The sequence below is a fragment of the Hypanus sabinus genome, unplaced genomic scaffold (assembly GCF_030144855.1).
Source record: "Hypanus sabinus isolate sHypSab1 unplaced genomic scaffold, sHypSab1.hap1 scaffold_1517, whole genome shotgun sequence".
Classification (NCBI taxonomy): Eukaryota; Metazoa; Chordata; class Chondrichthyes; order Myliobatiformes; family Dasyatidae; genus Hypanus; species Hypanus sabinus.
Genome location: NW_026779593.1, coordinates 16,592 through 40,991, shown reverse-complemented (window position 1 = coordinate 40,991; position 24,400 = coordinate 16,592). Strand labels below are relative to the sequence as shown.

Sequence of the window (24,400 nt, the reverse complement as noted above, 5' to 3'; positions counted from 1 at the left end):
AATATATACATTTGTTGTTCTGTATTACCAGCATCGGCGAAATATCCTTTGTTAATGGAGTAATGATGAACACACTTTGTGCGGTTGACCAATAGATCTGCAATGTTCTGAACGACTGGTAGGTGCTTTCACTACACCGGCCTCATTTGCTTGCTCTTCCTCTTGTCCCCCTCTCACAAACGCCTTAGATACCCACTCTCTGACTCTCTCTCTCTCACTCTCTCTCTCTCTCTCTCTCTCTCTCTCTCACTCTCTCTCTCTCTCTCTCTCTCTCTCTCTCTCTCTCTCTCTCTCTCTCTCTCTCTCTCTCTCTCCCTCTCCCTCTCTCTCTCTCTCTCTCTCTCTCTCTCTCTCTCATCTATATAAGCGGGTGTTGGGGGCTGAAGATTTTACTGAAGAGTGGTTGATGCCTTTCTGCCTGAGCGCGATAGGGATTCTTTCTGGTTCTAAACGTTTCTGTCATTCAGACTACAAGTCTTTCCTCTGTTCCTTGGATGTCTGCGAAGAGAAGGAATTTCCGGTTCTATTATGTATGCATTCTCGATTGTCAAATGGAGCAAACTGCCCAGTTTCTCTTCATATCTTTATCGGTTGAATCGCTAACTGATTTTGGTTTTGTGTAGTTCTTTATCGATTCCATCGTGTTTTGTTTGTTGTATCTGCAATAAATGCCTGGAAGAAAATGGATCTACGGGTAGGATATGGGAACATAATGTCACTTCGAGCGTCGAGCATCTTCTGTCTGTGTGAGTGAATGTATTTGGCATTCACCTCTTGAAAGCAAGTAGATGAAGTTTCGACAATGTGTTTCTCTTGCAATGGCCGGTCCCTTGATATTACGGGTGTTTGGTGTAGCTGAAGGTCGAAGAACTGATGGGTTGGCGCCACGGATTCATCCGCCGTGGTCATATTCGGGTTGGAACAGGACTGCGGGCCAGGACGCACAGCCATAGCAGTCGTGATCACCGCGAGGGGAAACGGGGCTGAGGTGCGGAGGGAAAGGACAGATTAGCTATGATCATTATGAAGAGCGGAGGTGAACTCAGGAGCGAATGTCCCTCTCCGAACAGCACGCGTCTGCAACGACATTTGGCAAGAGAAAGACTGAATTAACTTGATGGTCAGAGTGTCTGGATCACTCGGCAGCGGGAGACACTTGATGAATCTATTGGTCAAATGTAATCTGCGGATCATTTACCAGAGGAGGAAGGTCAATACTGCCGTGGTGTTCTTATTTGATTGATGATATGATATTGTACTGGATTCCCGAAAGTGAACAGGAAAGTAGAGGTGAAGTGCCTTCTGATCTTGATCTAGTCATTCACACGGTCATTCCCAAAAGACGATACTCCCGGTACTTGATGAGATCGTCCATTAATAACGATTTCCAAAGACTTGGGAATGGCTGACACAGCGATTAGAACACAGGCATTGGAATACATTTGTGCCCTTTTTTTCTGTCAGGCATGTACCTATCGAAGAGTTTCTTGAATATCCTTGATGTTTCGCCTCTACCACCAGGCCGGGAGGTGGACAACCCCCCCCCCCCCACCCCTCCCTCTTTGGTGTTGCTCCAAACAAAGGCATTACGGTTAAATCCCGGAGAAAGTAGTATTTGATCCTCAAAAGTAGAGATGACTGAAAACGAATATGTTGTCGCCAGAGCAGGGCACCTCTGTGGCGTAGCTGTCTGTTTCCAATGGAATTTCAGCGGCCTTTGTCCATAGAGGTGTTTGGGGTTCATAATCTGCCATTAAACTGGTCTGCATGTGATTAATCCATCAGGGCGAAAAGCGCAACACGGCAGTGACACAACTGAAGTACTGAATCCTTCTTGGAGAAGATGTGATTCTTTGGAGAAGAGAAATCTTTGTCACCGTGAGGTGATGTAGTAATATAGCAGCGGAATCGTGTTAAGAGTTTGAGTTATTGCAGTGATGAATGCAAACGCTAGGTGTCGGATGAGCAGCTGTGTTCTCATGATGTCCAAGTCCTCCTTTATGAGTCATCATTTCATCATGCCTGTGACGTGATCAGTTTTCTTTGGAGAACATAGAATTCAGGATGTCGAAAATGGCGGGTGCAGACTCGGGAGCTCAGCACCAGGTAGGTTCAGAAACTACGCTGGGTAGCATTTCGGCAACTTTATTCAGCACGCCTATGGCGGCAGTGTTTGCAGCAGTTCAATTCAATGTTAGACATGGACACGGAGGAACTTAAACGGTCCATTCGGTCCACCGAGTCTGATCAACCATTCCTGAAAAAAGATTCCCCACCTCCCTCAACGCCATTGCTCTGCCATATCACTCGTAACCTTTGACACCCTTACTGATCTGAACCCTATCCACCTTCGCTCGAACTATTTCCTACGGTATGCCGTTGACATTTAGAATAAAACCTCCTCAGATAATTTCACCGGCTGAGGTCAATAATCTCGGTGTCCATTTCTCACCTGGACACTCCTTGTCCTCGGATATTTGGAAGAGCGACGACTACAGAAGTCTCGGCTTCCCAGCTGGGAAACATGGCTTCACCGTGCAAGTAGTGGAAATATTGAAATCTCTTCATATTAATTCCGATTATCTAACCTGCAGGGCGCTGCTTCCTACTGCAGACACGATATGAGACGGACTACTTTGTGCAGAACATTTTGACTTAGAGGCTTTCTGGGAAGACTGTGAACAACACAACGAAGAGAGAGAGAGAAAATAAATATGCCATGGATGTATACCGGACAGTGAGGAAGGTTTCCAAAGCTTGCAGAAGGATTTAGACCACCTGGAAAATTGGGCTGAGAAATGGCAGATGGACTTTAATGTTGAAAAGTCTGAGGTATTGCACTTTCGAAGGACAAACAAAGGTAGAACGTACAAGGTAAATGATAGGACTTTCAGGAGTGCAGAAGAGCAGAGAGATCTGGGGATACAAATACATAATCCCCTAAAAGTGGCGTCACAGATAGATAGGGTCGTAAAGAAAACTTTTGGTACATTAGTCTTTATAAATCAAACTATCGATTCTAAGTGTTGGAAGAGTTGGAGAACTGGGACTCAGAGCTTTGGTCTTGGGAGAACAGGAACACAGAAACATGGAGCATACAGCCGGGACCCCTCCTTGGCAAAAAGCTTTGGGGACGGAGCTCTGCACAGGGTCAGAACCTCTCCTTGGGAGCAGTACGTAGCGCGGGGATGATAAGTCAACCATTGTTCCCAATCCATACCCTCACTTACCTATCCTTCCATCTACGTTTACCTCTCCCAATCTCCCACAACTGTATTCAAAATTACACCCACCCTATTCTCTCCCACGTTAACCGCACCGCAGGGCATTATCTCTCTTATATGATAACTGGTTTTGCAGTTGAAAATTTTTCTCGACCTGTGCGGGAACGCCAGTTGCGTCTGCACAGTACCCCAGTCAACGACTCCTGTCGAAAAACTTTTCCTTTTCAAGCTCTTTGTCGCACCTGCGCAGAAACGCTCCCGTTGCGTCAGCACAGTTTTCTTATCAACGTGTATTTCGAGTAATCTATCTATCTATCCTTCTATCTATCTATCTATCTATCTATCTATCTATCTATCTATCTATCTATATCTATCTATCTATCTATCTATCTATCTATCTATCTATCTATCTATCTATCTATCTATCTATCTATCTATCTATCTATCTATCTATCTATCTATCTATCTGTCTGTCTATCTATCTATCTATCTATCTATCTATCTATCTATCTATCTATCCATCCATTTATATCTGTATTTGTTAAATATTCTTACTTTATTTATTATTCAGATTCAGATTCAGTTTATTGTCATTTAGAAACCACAAATACAATGCAGTTAAAAAAATGAGAGAACGTTCCTCCAGAATGATATCACAAAAGCATATGACCAATCAGACTAACTAGAAAATCTACATAACGTTTGGCAATCCCCAATCCAGAATCTGGAGAGGCTGTTGCATATTAATATTGTACTAGCGTCTTCGCGCGTTCCCCGGAAAGGAGCTCCAAAGCCACCAGACAAACAAGACCAAAAACTAAATCTACAAGACCTGCACAAAACAACATAGATACAACAGTGCAACCAATAGCATAATTGATAAAAATACAGACTATGGTGGCGGAGAGACGTCCAATATTCTTCAACGAGCAGAACGAATTGATCGCTGGCGCTTTGATGGTGTAACGCTAAGGGCAACGCGTCCTTTATTGAAAAGAAAGCTTTATTAACAAGCAAGCAACAGTCTGACAAACTGTTCTTGCTGCGTCCCCGCTGTATTACAGCTGATATGCGCTACGGTCGAGAAGGTGTCTGGCAGAGAAAGATACTTCCAAGTGGAGACGAGGAACTCGATTTTGAGCATCTGCACCCTGTCCACCATAGCCCCATAGACTCCTCATTTTCCATTCATATAGAATTTATTTCCAATTGACACAATAACACTATAATGAAGAGAGCAAACGTTAACCAGAGGAATAGTATTTCCGGTTGTACCTATGTCGTTTACAGCCCGCGGAAACTAACAGCAAATTCTTCAATTTTATATAACCTGCTCCCCATCCCCTTGCTTATCAATCCGAATTCATCTACCTCACACCCAGAAGCAAAGTTTCACATCGCCCAGGGTCTCAACCAGGCCATTAACCAGGCTCTTCGCCCAGTTTCCTCTCCGCTTGACCCGTCCACCTGTTTTTCCAACATCCCTCATTTGTTTCCCTAATTCACCATTCTTTCTTGTCAAATTCCCAATATCTACAGGATTGTTTTGACTCCCTCTTTCACGATCTCTGATCTTCAGTGTTGAGTGTGTGACAGCAGATTCTCCCGTGTGCGTGTGTGTGTGTGTGTGTGTGTGTGTGTGTGTGTGTGTGTGTGTGTGTGTGTGTGGAGAGAGAGAGGGAGGGAGGGAGGGAGAGAGAGACGGTGGCATATTGATGTTGCAAGGAGCGAAGAAAGCAAACTAAAATGCAGGACACCGAAACGCTGGTAACATTAACAGAAGTCAATAGTTGCAAGGAAGGCCGGGGAGCGAGGAGTAGGCCGAGGGGAGCCAAGGGGTGAGCGAAGCTGGACCGGGGATCGAACCCGGTCACTACATCAGGACTCTGGCGTTTAGTGGCGGGACTTATGCAGAGCACAGATGTGGACCAAAGGATGAGAGCGGCCGGGAAAGAACAGAGGGCCGAGTGTCCTACTCCTATTTACACAGGGGGCAGGAAATTAACTCGGTCGATCGGCGCGGGAGGGAACTTCAAATATAGATACTCAGTGGTCAAGAGACTTCGTAAACACGGGCAAACAGCGCGGGTGGGTGGACAGAGGAGCAGTCGACAGGCTAAACCCTTCATCACACGCAGCATTAAGCGGAAAGGTAAATGGCTGCCAATCCTTATTTCGACACAGAATGGCGCAGACAAACAGCGGGCGATTCTTATCTTGACATGAGGTGGCACCTGTAGAAGCAAACGGCCGGCAGTACGGATCTCGACACAGAATAGCGCAGACAAGCTGCAGGCGATTCGTATCTTGACACGGAGCAGAGCATGAAGCGTCAAACGTCCGGCAATCCGGTAACCGGACCCGAAGAGACAGAACTCCCGAAGCATCCCCAGGCACAGAAGCTACTTAGAATCCACCCTTCTCGCTCGCGATCCCCCCCCCCCCACTCAATTTTAGTGGAGAAGCTCTGTGTTATCTTATCCGGGGATGAACTTGTATTCATTGAATGAGTTCACCGCCATGACCGACAGTGGGAACACAATGCAACGGGGATAACATGCATATGTGTTCAACACAGGTTTGGGAATTCGGAAAGTGTGGTGACAAGTGATGGCTTATTGAGAGTTTCTCAAAAGTTAAAAGGCTCACTGATTCATTTGTAAACAAAAGGTGCATCCATACAAAATTCTGAGGAACGCCTTCTCTGAATAGCCGCAAACCAAGAGGGATCACGAAAGCAGTTCAGTGAGAAAGTTGAAATGCACCTCTTGCACAGAAATAGGTATCTCGATCCTCATCCTCCGAATTCCTCTTCGCCCGCACAAAATGTCTGCAGTATTCCCAAACCCTTCCCCACGCACAAACATCTAACTGCAAGAAGGTAACGTGAGCATCAGCTATCAAACCTGTTCATAAACTAAACGGAAAGGGAACGTGCAAGAAAATAAAAACACAGATGATAAACACCGTAAATCCACAGTTTATAAACGCGACGGTCGAACCCATAACGCAGAACAACGGCAATATCCTCCTTCAGCATCGGAGAGAGAGGCACCGTTCGAGGGCTGAAGCCGACCCGCCTGCCACAGCGAGCCACACAGAGACTGGCCGCTCACAGACTCCTTATCAGCACCGACCAAGATGAAGGCAGTCGGCGTTAGAGAAGTGGTTCGCCTTACGCATTCGCCCCGATGTCTCAATGCTCCTCAACGCTTTAATCGGTGATTCCTGTCACCGGAGAAATGGAACCGAATGTCGTCCCGTTCCGCGTCTCCATGTTTCCTTGCCTCGAGGTTGTCCGATTACAGGATGAGAAGGAGGTGTGCGGCACTGAGAATGCTCCGCGGAGATGTATCTAATTATAATAAAGCATGTTATTCTTTTCAGTAAACGCAAGATTTCTACTACTGAGAATGTCATTCTGGTCTGCATCTTTCTGCCTTCCCGAACGGGATAAACAAACGTTAAGTTGCTATCAGTGTGTCTAATGTCTGGGTGCATATTGCGCCTGGTTTTCTCCCTGTCTCCCTTGATATTTTCCTGGGCACTGTCAAATGTCCTGAATGCCCAGGTTCTTTCACAGGCTACGTAAACAAACTGCCGCCTCACTCCTCTCCCGTGGTGCCGCTGGGCCCTGGAATAGGGTAGCAAGACGTCAGTGCTTCGGCCCGAATCTTTCGCTCGCTATTGCTCACGACGGAGATACCTGCCCTGCTGTGCTCGCCGAGCATTTCGTGTGTGTCTCATTCTGTGGTATACAGATGAATTTCAGTGCCGCCCTCTGCTACTGTAACACTTCCCCGTCAATATTCGGTGCATTCTGGGCACCATTGTTAAAAGACATCACTCTTTGAGATACTTTCGCTGTCTAGTCCTCTTAAACCATTCTGGTCATTCTTCTCTGAACAATCTCATAAAAGCGGTTTTTCCGCTTTCAGAACCGCTTGCAACTGGATGCTTCATTTTTGCTTCTCTCATCATTATCTGTAATCTCTAAATTAGACTGCTGTGCGTGGGAATCTCCGAATTTCCGGCGCTGCGGCATTACCCAAACCACCCAGTCTGCCTCCAACAATCATTTCTGCTGACCGTTCGACTTCAATCAGTGAAGGTTCAAAGATCATTTTTGATCCCCATTCTGACTTTTGAACCGATCTGAGCACGAACTCATCCGCATCTCCATGTCTGCTTGTCTTAACATATTCAGGTGCCGACACCTGTTTGACTATATGGATGTTGACGGAAACGAGCAGTTGTATAAGGGAACGTAATAAGCGTCCAGTGGTGAGTGCATATTGTACTGTGAACACTATAGACAAATAACTTGATTTAACCCGGAAAGGGATAGTTCAGGAAGGAACGGCGTAATACAGGCATAACAGGCAGCACAAACAATATTTTAATAAACGACAATTAAAAACGTGCTGCCAAATGCGGAGCCATCCTTTCTGGAACAGCCGTACAGTTAACACTGCCTCCCCATGCTACAAAGAATATGAACCGGATAGAGCGCCGTAGTCTTTAGCTGCTCCCTGAATTTGGTCTGGGTCACGCCGTAAATGAAGGTGTTTGTGCAGCAGCTGAAAAGCTGAATCACAGCGCCCGCCCGTTGCGCCATGAAAAGCCGAATGGACGTTTCCAGGTCCGTGTAGAGGCACCGCAGCAAAATGAAGACAAGCGTCGTTGTCGCCCAGCAGATGAGGAAACTCGCCGACAGGGTGAAGAGCAGAACGATGGACTGTCTGCGGCTCTTCATCTCCGGATCCTGCTGCTTCTCGCCAGTTCTCTGTCCCCGGAGACCCCTGCGGACTCGGCTGGAGGCCAGGATCTGTCTGACGGTCAGGACGTTGAGGATCAAAATGAGGAAGAAAGGAAGCAGCGGATTTAACAGACGATCCACCCAGGAAAACCACTCAAAATCTGGATCCAGGAGAAGCAATCCCTTGGATTGGCAGGTCTTCCATTTCGTTCCCGAAGTACTAATTCCAGCCTCTTGATGCAGGAAGTAATAAGGGACGTTCTTTAAACAGAACACGACACATATTGTGCCAATAACCCCTCCGGCAATTCTTGGGTTACAGTACTTTGCCTGAATCTTAGACCAGCAAATGGCCACAAACCGATCGAAAGTGAACGCCACAGTCAGCCACACGGAACAATCTAAAGACACGTAACAGAAGGCGAAGTGGACTAAACAGAACGGAGGGGGAAGCAACAGCCAGTACGCTCGGTACGCCTCCACGATCTGGAAGTACCCGACTTCGATGATCACCACCGCAAGATCGGCCACGGCCATCGCCACCAGATACCGAGTGATCCCTTTGGAGAGACCAACTTTCCTCGGCTGAGTATCACGATCGCCACTAGGTTAACTAGAAACAAAGAAAGAAAAAATGACGAGAAGATTTCTGACATGCATAACATACAATCAAACTGCATTTTAAAAGTTAATTCTAACACGACAGGACATCTTGTCATAATATATTTAATCTAAGTCGCCATCGCTATCCGACACATATCGGACAATGTCACCGTTTGAAATTTCACTTCAAACCAGGTCTTGATTAAAATTGTTCCTGTGGAATGTATGCGTAACGCAATGTATGCGTACCTCTTTTGGACAATCTGTTAGAGGAGTGGAACCGAGTGTGGACTTTTGCTGATGTACTCCATGCTTCTCAAGGTCCGACTTTCAAAGTTGACTTTCAAGGGTAATTCAGAAAAAAATCGAAAGCGTTAGAACATCGTGGAAAGAAAAAATAATTAACATGAGCTGCCGCCACTACACCCAGATAACACGGGGCTGGTGGAACGCAGCAGGACAGGGAACACCTACGGAACGGACTAAGCTGTCTTCGGTGTTGGACGGAGAAACTGTATCCGTCTGTCCTATGCAGGACTACACGGGCACAAGATGAGTTGACTCCGAACTGTTTGTTCAGTTTAAGCAAACGTCTCGCATGAAAATATAAATAAACGGCGTATAATCAGACACGTTTTTGAATTTCGCCAATGTATTGCACGAGACAAAATTCGCTTTCGATATGATACAGAAATGAATGCTGCTGAATGAGTGAACTTGGAGTTCCCGAACTGCGGTCTACGCATCCGTCCGCTAATAGTTGGGGTGAACGTCATACAAAAGGGGTGCGATCGCCTGATGTAAAGCCAGCTAATTGTGAGAGAGATTATGAAAGAAGTAGCTCCAACAATGGTTGTCAGCAATAAGAGAAAAGACTGTAGTAGGTTATTCCGTGAAATTATAAATTGTTAATACATCGTGTAAAGACGTCAAATTATCAGCAGGAGATGCCGCCACTACACCCACACAACACTGGACAACAGAGAAACATTCAAAGCAATTCGTCCAGGTAGCATCTATTGAAACAGATAGATGGGTTCACGTGTTTTGCCAGAGTCTTTATTATTGAGCTTCTTCTCCCATCTTGTTATGATGTCCTCTCCAAGCATAGTATCTCGTTCTGATGAAATATCTCGGCCTTAACCGTCCATTATTTCCCTCGACAGAGGAGATTTCTCCATTAGGGGTTCCTCGACTTCTCGGTTAATGGGAAGGATCCACGACATTCAAGCAAACGGTTGGGAAGATCTGCCATAATTGGCAGCTGACCTGGTGAATTATTCAGTCGCTTTTCTGTGGGTGTGTGTGTGTGTGTGTGTGTGTGTGTGTGTGTGTGTGTGTGTGTGTGTGTGTGTGTGTGTGTGTGTGTGTGTGTGTGTGTGTATGTGTGTGTGTGTGTGTGTGTGTGTGTGTGTATGTGTGTGTGTGTATGTGTGTGTGTGTGTGTGTGTGTGTGTGTGTGTATGTGTGTGTGTGTGTGTGTGTGTGTGTGTGTGTGTGTGTGCGCTATTTTCGTTTTCTGGAGTTGGCGGTGACAACAAACCCGAGTGTCCATGGTAATCGTCTAGCAGATCTTGATGATTTAAGGATGAAACCTGTAGCGATAAATCGACTTAAATGCGACCTGCACACACAATTCTTGGTCGTTCAGCAACGGGTAAAGACAGATCATTCGACCTATTGCCAAATACAAATGTTTACAGCACTCATTACAGTGGGTATTAGCAAATAAATTTGTTACTCGATTAATACATATATTAATGGATTAAATGGAAGGACAGATCACGAGCGAGATGTTGAAGTAAAATACCACGATCCGATCACCAGTTAGAACTGGGAAGCCTTACCAGGGACGCCGATGGCTGCAATAACCGGGTAGCATATTTTCCTTGCTGTATCCATGCAGTATTTGTGTTCTCCGCTTGGAATAATATTTATCCAGAGACGCAAGAAATATCCGGCTGATAACTCTGTAAAGTATTCACAAAATATTTAATCCATAAGAGTAAGGGCACGAGAAATAAAACGTGCGTCCTTCAGTCGCAACACTTCTACGGTTTCTGTGCGCCTTGATGGTTCATTCACAAGTCAAGCAAAGAGACTGCATGTTGGATCTTATATAGCAGATTCGGTTTGCCGATGATGAAACCAGCTGCGTTCCATATGGTGTTAATTATCATAACCTCACAAATAATTCTGCTTTGTTTGTCTTACGGGAACTGGATCCCCCGTGCAAAAACTAAGATTTATTTTGTTGCATAAATAAAGCCGTTATACTGATCATGGTGTCTACACCGCCCCCCCCCCCCGCCACGCCCAAAACCCAGATAAGTGTAAAGTGGTTCATTCTGTTAGGTCAAATATTACTGTAGAATATAGTATTAATGGTAAGACTTTTGACGGTGTGGAGGATCAGAGGGATCTTGGGGTCCAGGTACACTCAAAGCAGCTACGCAGGTTGACTCAGTGATTAAGAAGGCGTACGGTGTATTGGCCTTCATCAATCGTTGGATTGAGTTTAAGAGCCGAGAGGTAATGTTGCAGCTCCATAGGACCATGGTCAGACCCCACTTGGAGTTCTTTGCTCAGATCTACTGCCTCACTACGGGAAGGATGTGGAAGCCATAGAAAGAGTGCAGATGATATTTACAAGGATGTTGCCTGGAGTGGGGACCATGCCCTATGAGAATAGGTTGAGTAACTCTGCCTTATCTCCATGGAGTGACGCAGGATGAGAGGTGACCTGATAGAGATGTACAAGATGATGGGAGGCATGCATCATGTGGATAGTAGAAAGCTTTTCCCAGTGATGAAATGGTGAAACACAGAAGGACACGCGTTTTAGTTGATGGGGAGTAGGTACAGAGGACGTGTCAGGGGTACGTATTTACTCAGGGAGTGGTGAGTGCGAGGAATGGGCTGCCGGCAACGGTGGTGGAAGCCGATACGATAAGTGGCCTTTGGATAGGTACATGGAGCATAGTATAATAGAGGTCTATAGGTAAGGCTATATTTCTAAGGTAGAAACATGTTCGGCACAAATTTGTGTTTCGAAGGGCCTGTATTGTCGTATAGGTTTTCCATGTTTCTTTGTATTGTGATTTATCCCGGCACAAACAGGCAGCACAAAAAAAATCATAAATGATAATTAAAAAACATGCTGAAACATGCGGGCGCATCCTTTCTGGAGCAATTGCACTTCATCACGGGTAAGTCCGCGTTAAACGCTGTCTCCCCAAGCTAACAAGCATATGAGTGGGATAGAGAGCCGTCATCTTCAGCTGCTCTCTGAATTTGGTTTGGGTCACGCCGTAAATGAAGGTGTTTATGCAGCAGCTGAAAAGCTGAATCTCAGCTCCCGCCCGTTGCGCCATGAAAAGCCGAATGGACGTTTCCAGGTCAGAGTAGAGGCACCGCAGCAAAATGAAGACAAGCGTGGTTGTCCCCCAGCACAGGAGGAAAATCGCCGACAGGGTGAAGAGCAGAACGATGGACTGTCTCCGGCTCTTCTTCTCCGGATCCTGCTGCTTCTCGCCAGTTCAATGTCCCCGGAGTCCCCTTCGGACTCGGCTGGAGCCAGGATCCGTCTGACGGTCAGGATGTTCAGTAACAAAATGTGAAAGAAAGGACGCAGTGGATATATCGGACGGTCCACTCAGGAAAACCACTCAAAAAGTGGATCCTGGTGAAGTGAGCTCTTGGACCTGCACGTCCTCCATTTCCCTTCCCAAATACTAATTCCAGCCTCTCAATGCAGGAATAATAAAGGACGTTCACTAAACAGAACACGATGCATATTGTGCCAATAACCCATCCGGCAATTCTTGGATTACAATACTTTGTCTGAATGTTTGACCAGCAAATGGCCACAAAACGACACGTATTGTAGCCAAATTCTAAGACACGTTTCCATGCGATAGCAATGTGAAATTAGTAGAAGGGTAGGGACATTCTGGAGGCAGAAAATGATAGTTTAATTGAACATTTTATTACTAACCTGATGGGTGCAGAATATCATTGAGTGGCGAAGTGCCTGTTGCTGTGATGCACTGTTTTCGAAGTGAAGTAGAAAGAGAGCAATGTGCATAGGATGTGCATATAATCTGACTTGACACCTCTCCGGCGATTGTAGTGCAGAACGAAATAATTTGTGGTGCTGGAGAGAAGAGGGAGCGAGACATGAACATACAGACACCAGGGGCGAGAGACTGGACGAGAGGCAGCAGTGGGCGAAGACCAAAGGGAACCGGCAACGGTAGGAGAAAGTGAGCGAGAGGGTAGTAGAATGCCGGTTAATTGGCGTAAAGAGCGGGGCAAGTGCTCGTGATAGAGACGGACAACGAAGAGCGCCAGAATAGGAGGGGAGAGAAAGAAGCGAGGGTGAAAGAGCAAGAAATCTGTATTTATTATTATTGATTCTTTACTAATTTGCACAGTTTGTCTACTTCTTAACATCGGTATTGGTTGTCAGTTGGAATATGTCTACAGTTTTTCATTTATTCAGCTGTTTTTCTTCCACTGTCAACAACCACAAGGAAGAGGATATTGGATAGTATTTGGTGACATATGCATAGCGCGTACTTTGAGAATAAATTCACTTTTAACTAAGAGTTGTATTTTTCTTTCGGGTGTGGAGATGGTGAGTATGGAGAACAGAGTGAAATCCTACTTTGTGTCGTATTGCGGGACCAAATCTCCTGTCACGTGCTATGCGGCCGCATATTTCCTCAGTCCGCGGTGCTTCACTTTCGTAGTGTGGTAGAGTTTAAGCTGAGAATCTTTATAGGAAATTTCCGCGTTCAGTGTGACGTAAAGGATGAAACTTCTCCAGGTGAGCATGTTCCAGATGCGGACTGAGAGCATTCCTGCTGCTGGTTTGGGGAATTCTCACAGCGGCGCTGAATTTTAAATATGAACTAGGTAATTAGTAATTCCGTCTTTGGTGAGCCCATTTTGACGTGGAAAGCGGTATAAAACGTAGCATGTCGTGAGTGCAATATTGATCAGAGGCAGTGTCGCCACTTGCACAACTTATCCGCTATTCTATTTGCAAATGCGCCACCTCTTGACACGATTTGGAATTAAATTCACTAAACCCATCGCTAATAGCGCAATGGAATGGAAACAGGTCTCATTTTATTGTTCATTGCTGCGGCACAGAAAACGCGGGTTGTGGGGCTGCTGTGTATGTGTGTTGCGGAGGAGGGTGCAATTAGATAGAATAAACGGTACATTGCCGAATTTTTGATTGTTGAAACAATGCACTGGGATGTTGTATTTGCAGTTTCTTGGAGAATAGGTCAAGGTGCGATGTCTGATGAAAAATTGTTAGTTCTAGAACAGAGGGAGCGTCGGTGGGTTTATTCGGCCCTCAATGAAGGTATAATGGGATTCTGAACAATTTATAAGGGTAGTTGTTCAAGAAAGAACTGTATAACAACAGACTGTGACATAATTAAGAAACAGTTAAGTATTAAAGAATAGAAGGAAAAGTTCATTTTAGTTTTATTTAGAAATCTAACAGAATAATAGGCCCCTGCAACCCAAGGAGCAGACGTGGCCAATTATGTCAATGTGACCACTTCACCTCCTAACCAATGCGTCACCAGAATGATTGAGAAAACTCTAAAGTTCACCTTAAATATTTTTCAACTGTTACGACGTCTTAGAACGGTAGATCTTCGTTTGTCCTCGCTCAGTCGGTATTTATTATTAAACTCACCCTGGTAACAATGTCTTGTGACCGATCAAATCATTACAAGGCTATCCATTCCAACTTCCTTCATGGAGATGGCGCCAACGTTGGGTGCCTCCTCTTTCCGACGGCCAATAATACGGTATCTCCGCTTGGGAAAAATACATGTAGACGTCTCTGTATCAACGATGGGGGGTTATATGGGAGGCAGGGTTTGAGGGTCGGCACTGTATTGTGGGCCGAAGGGCCTGTAATGTACTGTACTATTCTATGTTCTATGTTCAAAATGTTTCAGCAATTATTCAGCTGAATGTGTTACCCACAGAGGAATACCTCATTCACTCAGTCCTCCTGAGTTCCTTCACATTTTGTGTGAGTATCTCTTCCTTTTCTGGTTTTCTCCAGATTGTGAAGTTCAATGTAGCCCTTCCTCATGTGACTGTATATCCTGATAGTTGATATCTGTCTCTCATCTCTCTCCTTAGTCGCTGCACAAGCCCTTCCTGATTACAGATTTTGAATTACACCGAGTGAGGCGACCAGAACTGGAGACAGTACTCCAAGTGTGGCCAAACTATAGTTTTATGGAGCTGCATCATTACATCGCGTCTCTTAAACGTTATCCCTCGACTTATGAAAACTAACACCCCATAAGCTTTCTTAACACTCCTATCTACCTGTGAGGCAACTTTCAGTGGACATGTACCATCAAAACCCACTGCTCCTCCACACTACCAGGAATCCTGCCATTTAATTTGTACTCTGTCTTGGAGTTTGTCCTTCCAAAGTGTACCACCTCATACTTCTCCGGGTTGAACTCCATCTGCCACTTCTCAGCCCATTTCTGCATCCTATCGATGTCTCTCTGCAATCTTCGACAATCTTCTACACTATAACAACACCACCAAACTTTGTGTCGTCTGTAAACTTGTCAACTCAGACACATACTGGTCGACAATAAAAATCACAAAACGTAGAGTTCCCAGAACAGATCCTTGTGGGATACCACTAGTCACAACCCTCGGATCTGAAAGTACTCCACCACCATGCCACTCTGCCTTCTGCAGGCAAGCCAATTCTGAATCCACTTTGCCAAACCTCCCTGGATCCCATGCCTTCTGACTTTCTGAATAAGCCTACCTTGTGGAACCTTGTCAAATGCCTTACTAAAATCCATGTAGATTACATCCACTGCATTACACTCATCTATATGCCTGTCACCTCCTCAAAGAAATCTATCAGGCTTGTTAGGCACTATCTGCCCTTCACAAAGCCATGCTGACTGTCCCTGATCAGACCATGATTCTCGAAATCCCGATAGATCCTATCTCTAAGAATATATTCCAACAGCTTTCCCACCACAGAAGTAAGGCTCATTGGTCTATAATTACCTGGACTATCACTATTGCCTTTTATGAGCAAGGGGATAACATTCGCCTCCCTCCAATCCTCCGGTACCATTCCCCTGGACAAAGAGGACTGAAGATACTAACAAGAGGTGCAGCAATCTCTTCCCTTGCCTCTTGGAGCAGCCTGGGGAATATTCCGTCAGGCACCGGGGACTTATCCGTCCCAATTTATTTTAACAACTCCAACACCTCCTCTCCCTTAATATCAACATTCTCCAGAACATCAACCTCACTCATACTGTCCTCACCGTCATCAAGATCCCCCTCAGTGGTGAATACCGAAGAGAAGTATTCATTGAGGACCTCGCACACTTCCACAGCGTCCATGCACATCTTCCCACTTTTATCTCTAATCGGTCCTACCGTCATTCCTGTCCTCCTTTTGCTCTTCACATAATTGAAGAATGCCCTGGGGTTTTCCTTTACCCTATTCGCCAAGGCCTTCTCATGTCCCTTTTTTGCTCTTCTCAGTCCCTTCTTCAACTCCTTTCTTGCTAACCTATATTCCTCAGTAGACCCATCTGATCCTTGCTTCCGAAACTTCATGTATGCTGCCTTCTTCCACCTGACTGGATTTTCCACTTCACTTGTCACCCTACCATTCTTTATCTTCCTCACCGGGACAAATTCATTCCGAACATCCTGCAAGATATCCCTAAACATCGACCACTTGTCCATAGTACATTTCCCGGCAGAAATATCATCCCAATTCACACCCGCAAGTTCTAGCCTTATAGCCTCATAATTTGCCCTTCCCAATTAAAACTAAAAATCCTGTCTTCTCTGATTCTATTCTTTTCCATGATAATCCTAAAGGTCAGGGAGCGGTGATCACTGACCCCCAGGTGGTCACCCACTGACAGATCTGTGACCTGACCCGGTTTGTTACCTAATACTAGATCTAGTATGACATTCCCCTTGGTCGGCTTGTCAGCATACTGTGACAGGAATCCTTCCTGCACACACTTGACTAACTCTGCCTCATCTAAATCCTTGGAACTAATCAAGTTCCAACCAATATTAGGGAAGTTAAAGTCACCCATGTGAACAACCCTGTTATTTTTGCACTTTTCCAAAATCTGCCTCCTAATCTGCTCCTCGGTATCTCTGCTGCTACCAGGGCTCCTATAGAATACCTCCGTAGAGTAACTGCTCCCATTCTGTTCCTGACTTCCAATCATTCTGACTCAAAAGAGGATCCTGCTACATCACCCACCCTTGCTGTTATTTTTATAAATGTGTAAGCGCATAATTTATTTTCGAAGTGAGCTCCCAAAGACCAACTCGTAACAGTGCTTTGAATCACTTCAGACTTCAGAGTTTGGACAGAAATAAAAATAAGAAGGAGATACACATACCAAATGCTGGAGGAACTCAGAAGTACCTTAGGATAGGAAGAAGCAGACGGCATTTCGGACCGAGATCCTTAATTAGGACCAATCAGCTCTAGTTACATTTTTTTTGCAGCACAGTATTTATAAGAAAGCCGGTAACTTAACAGAAAAGTAATGCAATGACAATAGGAAGCAAATACGACGAAATCTGCAGCTACTGTAAATTCAAACAACACACCCACAATGCTCGTGGAACACAGGAGGTCAGAAGGCATCTATAGGGAGAAGCACTGTCAACGTTTCGGGCCGAGACCCTTCGTCAGGACTAACTGAAAGGAAAGATAGTAAGAAATTTGAAAGTAGGAGGGGGAGGGGGAAATGTGAAATGATAGAAGACCGGTGGGTGTGGGGTGAAGCTGAGATCCGGAAAGGTGATTGACAGAGAGCTGGAGAAGGGAAAGGATCATGGGACGGGAGGTCGAGGGAGAAAGAAAGGGGAAGGGTAGCACCAGAGGGAGATGGAGAACAGGTAGGCTGATGGGCAGAGACAGAGAGAGAAAAAAAAAGTGGAGGGGGAAAATACTAAATAAATCAGGGATGGGGTAAATAGGGGAGGAGTGGCATTAACGGAAGTTATAGAATGGTCTCTGCCCGAAACGTCGACAGTGCTTCTTCCTACAGATGCTGCCTGGCCTGCTGTGTTCCACCAGCATTTTGTGTGTGCCGCGATGACAATAGAACTCAGTCACCCCAGAACGCAGAGTCGGAGAGTGTGTGGTATTATATTTCTAGTGTAAATATCGCAGGAACGTTAATTTCAAGATGGTATGTGGGAATATGTCGGCACTTTAACAATGTTTTTCTTGAACTTTGAAAATAAATTTGAAATTTCCATCACATATCGACAGTCCTTAGAACTGCACTTACATTTTCGTTAGATCTGTTGTCATGTTCTTCAATCTGGGATTATGGTCTGCGTTTGCATTTGAAACAACACGATACATTCCTAACATCTTCGTCAATTGCGGTGAAGCTCCAAAGTCAGAAACAACCACAGACCAGCCACCCTCAAACCAGCGATTAAAACCGAACAGCGCTATTCCAACGTGTCCTCCATGTTCGCCGGTGCCATGTTGGAGTGTAATTGTGCAAATCGGCTCGTCGCGCTTGATCCGCTACTCAACTTGATATCCCTCTCAACTCTATTGATCCTGTCTTCTCCCCGTAACCATTTGAATCAGGAACCAATGTACCACCAATGTAAAGATACAGAGCGACCTGGCACAGTATTTGTACCTTGAAAAGTTGTGGATGTGGAGGTATGCCTAGTTTATGCACCTCAGGTAAGAAAATGTCTTTAACGGAAAAAAAAAAATTGTAGAGTAAGCCTTCCCTTTGTTCAGCAGGGAACTGGAGTCATTTGGCTTACTGCTGCAAGTATTTAAGGAAACAGCACGCAAATAAGGATAATTGCTTGAATAACCTCAAACGTCGTCGACATTTTAGCTTATAATTTCAATGGAGTGTTAACACATGCATAGTGATATACGACCCATCTTGCAAGTAAAGAATTTGAACACCCAGGGTACCAATTGAATTATGAACGCAATGTTGGACAATTCTGTATCTAATTGCCAATTCTCCGTACAGACTTCCGAACATATTTCAGACATCCAAAAAGGGACTGCGCTGTTTGCTTGTGCTAAACCATAAAAGTGCGATTGAGAAATCTCTGACACGAGGAAATCTACAGATGCTGGAAATTCAATCAACACACACAAAATGGTGGAACGCAGCAACCAGGGCAGCATCTATAGGAACAAGCAATGTCGACGTTTCGGGCCTGGACACTTCGTCAGGACAAACTGAAAAAAGAGATAGCAAGTGATTTGAAAGTGTGTGGCTGGGGGCGGGGCGAAGGAGATCCGAAATTATAGAAGACATAAATCACACCTTGTTTTCAAAGTCCAGCTACTTGGCGACGAAGAAGTGACCCTCTGCACTATCAAAGTATTTATCTATTTATATGATTCGGCTGTAGTAAAAAAGGAGATGTGTACTTCTGAGATTATTTTGTGTCTCTCCGGCTAACCGAACGGGTTCAGTGAACCTCTAGGGATACTGTTTGTGTCAAGTATCTGGGCCCATCTTGCGGACGGTTGTCTCCGGTACTCCCCTAATATTTTCCTGGGCACTGTTAAATATCCCGGATCTTTAGGTCTATTTCACTTGCCACGTAAGCAGACTGTTTTTCTCCTTACCCCTCCCCGCGGTTCACCGGGTCCTGAAATAGGGGGGCAAGCAGTGAAGCCTCGGCCCGAAACGTCCGCTTTTTATTGCTGACGATGGAGATATCTGTCCTGCTGTTTTCGTCGAACAACTTGTCTGTGTCAGAACTTAGGTACACAAATGATATCCAGTAACCACCCACGTCAATTTTCGGTATACTCTGCGGACAGGATTGTGACTGTGTACACAATTGTTATAACACATGGGTATGTGAGTTACTATCGCAGTTCTGTCATCTTCAGACCTTCTGACCATTGATCAATCCCACCAATGCGGCATTTACGCTTTCAGAACAGCCGGACACCTGATGTTTCATTTCTGTTTCTCTCGCCATTCGCTGTAATCTCTAAATCAGAGTACTGTGCGTGAAAATCGCCGGACGTCAGGCGCTGCTGAGATACTCAAACCACCCACTCTGGCACCAACAGTCATTCCCTATGACCATTAGACTTTCATCAGTGAAGGTCCAAAGATCACTTTTCTTCTCCATTCTGACGGTTGATTCGATCTGAGCAAGAACCGACCCCCTTCACCATGTCTGCATGTTTTAACATATTCAGAGACTGACAAATGATTGACTACATAGATGCTCACGGAAACGAGCAGTTACATAAGTGAACATAATTAGCGGCCAGAGAGTGCACTTTGTACCGTGAAGAACATAGCCAAGTAATTTGATTTATCCCGGAAAGACATATTTCAGGTAGGAAGGGCAGAGCAGTTCTGCACAAACAGACAACACAATAAAATTTTTATTAAACGACAATTAAAAAGATGCGGCCAGACGCAGGCACAACCTTTCTGCGACCACCGTGAAATCATCACGGTTAACTGCGAGTTAAACTCTGCCTTCCCAACCAAACAAGGATACGAACGGGATAGAGCGCGGCAATCGTCAGCTGCTCTCTGAATTTCGATTGGGTCACGCCGTATATGAAGGTGTTTGTGCAGCAGCTAAAAAGCTGAATCACAGCTCCCGCCCGTTGCGCCATGAAAAGCCGAATGGACGTTTCCAGGTCCGTGTAGAGGCACCGCAGCAAAATGAAGACAAGCGTGGTTGTCGACCAGCACAGGAGGAAACTCGCCGACAGGGTGAAGAGCAGAACGATGGACTGTCTCCGGCTCTTCATCTCCGGATCCTGCTGCTTTTCGCCGGTTCTCTGTCCCCGGAGTCCCCTGCGGACTCGGCTGGAGGCCAGGATCCGTCTGACGGTCAGGATGTTCAGTAACAAAATGAGAAAGAAAGGAAGTAGCGGATTTAACAGACGGTCCATCCAGTAAAACAACTCGAACCCAGGCTCCATGTGAAGAAGTCCCTTGGACGGGCACGTCCACCATTTCCCGTCAAAAAGTCTAATTCCAGCCTCCCGATGCAGGAAGTAATAAGGGACGTTCTTTAAGCATAACAAGACGCACGTTGTGCCAATAACCAATCCGGCAATTCTTGGGTTACAGTACTTTGCCTGAATCTTAAACCAGCAAATGGCTACAAACCGATCGAAAGTGAACGCCACAGTCAGCCACACGGAACAATCTAATGCCACGTAACACAAGACGTAGTGGACTAAACAGAACGGAGACGGAAGCAACAGCCAGTACGCTCGGTACGCCTCGACGATCTGGAAGTACCCGACTTCGATAATCACCACCGCAAGATCGGCCACGGCCATCGCCACCAGATACCGAGTGATCCCTTTGGAGAGACCACACTTTCCTCGGCTGAGTACCACGATCGCCACTAGGTTAACTGTCAGAAATAAATTAAAAAAAGAGGAGGAGTTCTGACATGCATAACATGCAACCAAACTGCATTTTAAAATATAATTCCAGCACTGCTAGACATCTTGTCATAACATTTATAATCGAAATCGCCATCGCTATGCGACACCCACAGGGGAAATGTCACTGTTTGCAATATCACGGCAGACATGAACTTGATTAATATTTTCGTCTCAGATGTTCGCGTAATGTGGAGATCTGTCCCACGTCTGGACATCCTGTCAGAGGAATGAAACCGACTGTGGGCTTTTGCTGATGTATTCCATCCTTTTCCAGGTCCGAACATCAAATTTCACCTTTCAGGGTAATACAGAAACAACGCGGGAGGAACTCAGCAGGACAGGCAGCACCTCCGGAGAGGACTAATCTGTCTACGGTGTTGGACGAGGAAATCCATCAACTTTATCCGTCTGTGCCATGCAGGATACGCAAGCACAAGCTGAGTTGACTCTGAACTGTTCCTTCAGTTTGGTTAAGCACATGCCAGGAATGGAAATATAAATAGAAGGCTTTTATCAGCCACGTATTTGAATTTCGCTAATGCATTCCACGAGACAAAATTCGCTTTTGATACGATATAGCAATGAATGTTGCTCAACGAGTGAACTTGGCGTTCCCGATCTGCGGTCCATGGATCCCTCCTTTGATAGTTGAGGTGAATGTCAAACATTCGGGGCGCGATCCCCGATGTAAACGTAAAGATACCTAATTGTCAGAGAGATTATGAACGAAGCAGTTCCAACAATGCCTGTGAGCAATCAGAGAAAAGGTTACTCCGCCACTACACCCACACAACACCGGACATCAGAGAAACATTAAAAAAATCGTTCAGGTTATATCTATGAAAACAGATAAAAGGGTTGACGTGTCCGGCCAGAGACTTCATTATTGAGCCTCTTCTCCCATCCTATTATTACGTGCCCTCCACACATCGTTTCTTGTGCCCATGAAATATCTCTGCCTTAAACGTCGTCTATTTCCATCTGTAAGGGAAATTTCCCAATCAGGGGTAAATGGACTTCTCGGTTAATGGAAGGGTCCGTGACCTTAAATTAAACGGTTTGGGAAGACCTGCCATAATTGGCACCTGACTTGGTGAATTCATCAATCATTTTTCTGCGATTGTCCTTTTCGCTTTCCAGCGTTTGGAGAATCTCTCAGGTTTTCGTTCGCAACAAACCCGAGTGTCCATGATAATTGTCCAGCAGATCGTGATGATTTACGGATGAAACATGCCGCGAGAAATAGACTTCAATGAGACCTGCACACAGAATTATTCGACGTTCGGAGAAGGCTAAAGACGATTCATTTGACATATTGCAAAATCCCAATGTTTACGGGAGACTTTACAGTGGGTATGAGGAAATAAAATTATCAATCGATTAATACATATATCACTGGATTAAATGGAAGATAAAATGACGAGCGAGATGTTGAAATAAAATATCACGATCTGATCACCAGTTAGAACTTGGAAGCCTTACCAGGGACGCCGATGGCTGCAATAACCGGGTAGCATATTTTCCTTGCTGTATCCATGCAGTATTTGTGTTCTCCGCTTGGAATAATATTTATCCAGAGACGCAAGTAATATCCGGCTTATTATTCTGTAATTTTTTCCAAAATTTCTAATCCATAAGAATAAACACGAGAAATGAAGCAGTAAGGTTCACAACGTCTACGGTTTCTGTGCGCCTTAATGGTTCATTCACAAGTCAAGCAAAGAGACTGCATGTTGGATCTTATATAGCAGATTCTGTTTGTCGATGACGAACGCAGCTGCGTACCATATGGTGTTAATTATCATAACCTCACAAATAATACGGCTTCCTCTGTCTTACGGGACCTGGATCCCCAGTGCAAAAACCACGATTTCTTTTGTGCAGAAAGAAAGCCGTTATACTAATCATGGCGTCCCCCCACCCACGCTTCCGAAGATAATCAGGTTCCATTGAAGTAGAGCAAGTCACAAGCCTATTTTCCGATCATGACAATATATCCAGAGGCGTTCCTCAGGGGTCAGTATTTGGACCATTTCTTTTCATATTGTTTCTTAATGATTTAGATAGTGGAATTGATGGCATTCTGGCAAAGTTTGCAGATGACTGGAAGTTAGGTGCAGAGGTAGATAGTGCTGAGGTAGGAATGGGATTGCAAAAGGTCTAAGAGAACTTGGAAGAATGGTTCAAAGCGTGGAGGTCCATAGCGGGCATAGCGGGGGTACTCACTTCTGCCGCCGGCGTGGGATGGCGATTCTGTCAGGACCCTGGGGACTTGTGGAAACTGTGGTGATTTCTTTCGGACTTACAGTCCTTTAACATCTTGGACCATTTTTACTGTGATCATAGTCTTTTTTTGTAAAATTATGCTGTCGTTTGCACTGTTGTAACTATAAGTTGTAACTGTGTGGGTCTGTGCAGGACAATACATATGATGTGTTGCAAATCCAGTCATGAATTTATACTAACCATTGGCGGTATAGGATTGTGGATGATCCTATCAGATTGAAGCTATTGTCAGGATGTCGGTGTCTGAATTTTGTTTCAAAAGGGCAAAAATGGCACAATTCTGCCCCGTGATTTCACAGAACAAGAAGCACTCCTATCTTGGTACAACTCCCAATTTCCCATCCTTTTCTGTGGCACCTTGAAGTGTTGTCCGGCCGATCGCAATGATGGTACTTTGGACCATCAGATATTCGTCACTGTTTCATGTGCTGGATTTCCAATTCCTCCTCCGCCAGGCGACTCGTTATTTGTGCCGCAGAATATTGGTAGGCGTGTTCGCGTCCCGTAACTCAATTATGAGATGGATTTGGGGAACAAAGTTCCAAAGTGCTGCGACGTGGAACATTTACGGCGGGAACAGTGAGCAAGTTGATTAATGTCCGCATTATCCTCATCTCCACAGATCAATATTTCACTCAGTCCTCGCTGGGGTTTATATCTCAGTCCGCAGTCAGAGAAGTGAAGAAAAGGTTATCATATAACTCATCGATAAATTTCGTAGGCTATATCTATGTCACATCTTTTAAACATCTGACGACTGATTGAGGTCGTTAAATGATTCGGAAAGTCAACTCCTCTTAAATTATAATCAGCAACTTACAAGTTTTGTAGACAAGGTTATCATTCATTAAATCATGAGTTTTGTGAGAGTGAAAATAGAACATACTCCGCCATGAACAATGTCAAACATGAAAAATTAATGGATGCTTTGGACTCAGATTAGCACTTTCTATAAATTTTAAGTGTAGAATGTACTGTGTATGTTACTCAGAATGGCTTCTTTGTTTTGTTAAGAGTCGG

The 24,400-nt window shown here is 45.0% G+C and overlaps 1 protein-coding gene across 1 annotated transcript; it reads right to left on the bottom strand.

Moving 5' to 3' along the window:
• Nucleotides 1–19,281: 19,281 nt before the first annotated feature.
• Nucleotides 19,282–22,631, bottom strand: LOC132387095 (probable G-protein coupled receptor 139). Its single transcript, XM_059959446.1, has 3 exons — nt 22,577–22,631; nt 20,189–21,060; nt 19,282–19,473 (listed from the first exon to the last, which is right to left on the bottom strand). Exons 1-3 carry the CDS (start codon nt 22,629–22,631, stop codon nt 19,282–19,284), a joined length of 1,119 nt encoding a protein of 372 aa, XP_059815429.1.
• Nucleotides 22,632–24,400: the final 1,769 nt, after the last annotated feature.

Bases quoted from the DNA above. Each gene is read 5' to 3' on its own strand.
- LOC132387095 (XM_059959446.1), bottom strand. From the start codon at position 22,631: ATGGATACAGCAAGGAAAATATGCTACCCGGTTATTGCAGCCATCGGC. The intron at 21,061-22,576 runs GTAAGGCTTCCA...TATTTCTGACAG, and splicing joins TGCAGCCATCGGCGTCCCTG to TTAACCTAGTGGCGATCGTG. The intron at 19,474-20,188 runs GTTCGTATCCTT...TCCTGTCCGCAG, and splicing joins CGATTGCCGCGCTCTATCCC to AGTATACCGAAAATTGACGT.